At 52.7% G+C, this 2,058-nt stretch overlaps 1 protein-coding gene across 1 annotated transcript in view; it reads left to right on the top strand.

Annotated features, from left to right (window-relative positions):
- POLDIP2 (polymerase (DNA-directed), delta interacting protein 2) overlaps positions 1–584 on the top strand; it is a gene marked incomplete at its 5' end in the record, with an annotated part of 7,218 nt that extends 6,634 nt beyond the window's left edge. Inside the window, one exon of the mRNA XM_009866391.1 lies at positions 104–584. Coding sequence (XP_009864693.1) covers positions 104–218 — 115 coding nt within the window. The remainder of the gene's footprint in view (positions 1–103) is intronic.
- Between the last annotated feature and the right edge of the window lie 1,474 nt (positions 585–2,058).

The raw sequence follows: 2,058 nt of genomic DNA on the forward strand, positions 1-2,058 counted from the left end.
TGTTTCCTCCCCGGCCTATGGAAGAGCTCATGTCTTGGGCTTCTAGCTGCTGATTGCTAGCTGTGTCCCCGGCCTCCGTGTGACCTCTGCCATTATTTTGCAGGGGTACTTTTCGATTTGAGAGGCCTGATGGCTCCCACTTTGATGTCCGAATCCCACCCTTTTCTCTGGAAAGCAACAAAGACGAGAAGACCCCCCCCTCCGGCCTTCACTGGTAGAGCAGACCGAGTGCTGAGACCCACAGAGACCTGTGTGTGTTGTAGACCTTTGCCTCCCCTTTATGCTGCAGCCAAGAACATGGAGCTTTTAAACACTTTAAAACCATTTCTTGTTTTAACTGTTGTCTGACGGGGAGGTTTTTTTGAACTTCAATACTTGCCCTCTCAGGCTGCTTGTAAACATAAGCTGTGTTCCAGGTAACTCTTCCCTTTGTGGCGCCTGCTGGGGTTGGAGCCGGGGGACATTTAGATCTGTGCCGCTGCAGAAGACTGGCCCCGTCCTCAGCAGGGCTGGACCCTTTGCAACGTGTTGTGAATTCTCTGCAATGTGAGGTTTCTCTAATAAACTGGCCCTTCCAGTTGCAACCAGTCTTCCTTTATAAACCAAAGCCTGGGCTTTGCATCCAGCCTGCCCCAGCTTGTTGCTCCTCCCTCACCGACATGCGAAGTGGAGTCAGCCCGGACTTCTTGCCATTTCAAAAGGCAGCAGCGAGGCTGTTCTTAGGGATCAGGAGTGGGAACTCGGCCTTACTGCAGTGCAGCTGCTCTCTGGATTTAGCCAGCATGTGGTGGAGCAGCTTGTGAGCTCTGCTCCTTCTTGCACAGCTTGTGTGGGCTGTGTGCCGGAGCCACGCAGAGCCCTTTTTGTCAGCGAGAAGCAGGGACGGCAGAATGGCAGGCGGCACTGAGCAGGTGTCTAATGTGCACAGAACACTGCGCTGCGTGTTTTGACAGTACGGGAGTGCGGGGGCCTTTCCCCTTGCAGGGGCTCGCCTCGCTGCAGGGATGTGCATCTCAGCTGCGGGAGGATACCTCCTGGCTTGTGCTGCAGCTGTAACTGTATTTCCTTGGTAGTTTCTGCTTTGGCAGGAAGAGCTTGTTTTAACCTGTAGCGCTGTCAGTGAGGTGCTGCTTGGCTTTCGGCGCCCGCTTCCTTGGTGGGTTGTGGGGACTTTTTTGGTGCGAAGGGCCCTGCAGAACCACGCAGGGCAGTGAAATCGCTGAAAGGTTACGTTGTACAGGTGGATGGGAATTTAGCTTTTCCGCATGAAGGGCCTGATCCACAGTGCAAATCAGGGGTTATCTCTTTTTACGGCTCTTGGCAGCTCTGAGGGTTGCAGAGGTCTGGAGAGACACCAGCCTCCATGGTGGGACCCTTCTGGGTGACGCGCAGGGAGAGAGGCAGTTCGCTTTGCAATAGGAACCCTGCGCAGAAAGTTTCAAATCTTGCTCCTTTCCCTGGTCTTGCTTAAATGACAAGGTGTAACTAACTCAGAGGACTGTTTTTCTTGATTTAGAAGTATCCTAGTTTTACCTTCTTCCCCTAAGTCCCCTCTGAGCAGCCTCTTCACGTTTGGCTCAGCAAGGCAGCGCTGTGGGCTTGTCCCAGCTGATGGACAAACCGCCTTCAGAAATGAGAGCGGGTACCTGTGTGGAGAGAATTAATTACTGCTGCTTAAGAAACCAGTGACAAACACTGGTTAATTTTGTGTCTTCCTTTCTGATCAGGTAGGACATGCTATCTGCGTTGCTTTTAGGATTTGAAAGGTTTAGGCAGCCAGCCTGCTTTACGGATCCTTTTCTATCCCTAAAAGCACAGCCCACAGCTGACAGCCCTGTGTTGCTGCCGTTGTGCTGATTTCTTTGTGGGAGCAAAAGGCAGGGGAGGTGACGCCTCGAGTTGGACCTGTGGGAACCTGCTCCTTCCCTCCCGTGCGGTTGCTCTGTGGGGATGAGGACTTGAGCTTTGCTGGCGATTGCACCACTGCTGTAAATGTTTAACTCTAATGCTCTCCTGCCCGTGTTTCTAGGGTGCTGTGGACATAATGCTTCCAATAAC

The sequence above is a fragment of the Apaloderma vittatum genome, unplaced genomic scaffold (assembly GCF_000703405.1).
Source record: "Apaloderma vittatum isolate BGI_N311 unplaced genomic scaffold, ASM70340v1 scaffold32633, whole genome shotgun sequence".
Lineage (NCBI taxonomy): Eukaryota > Metazoa > Chordata > Aves > Trogoniformes > Trogonidae > Apaloderma > Apaloderma vittatum.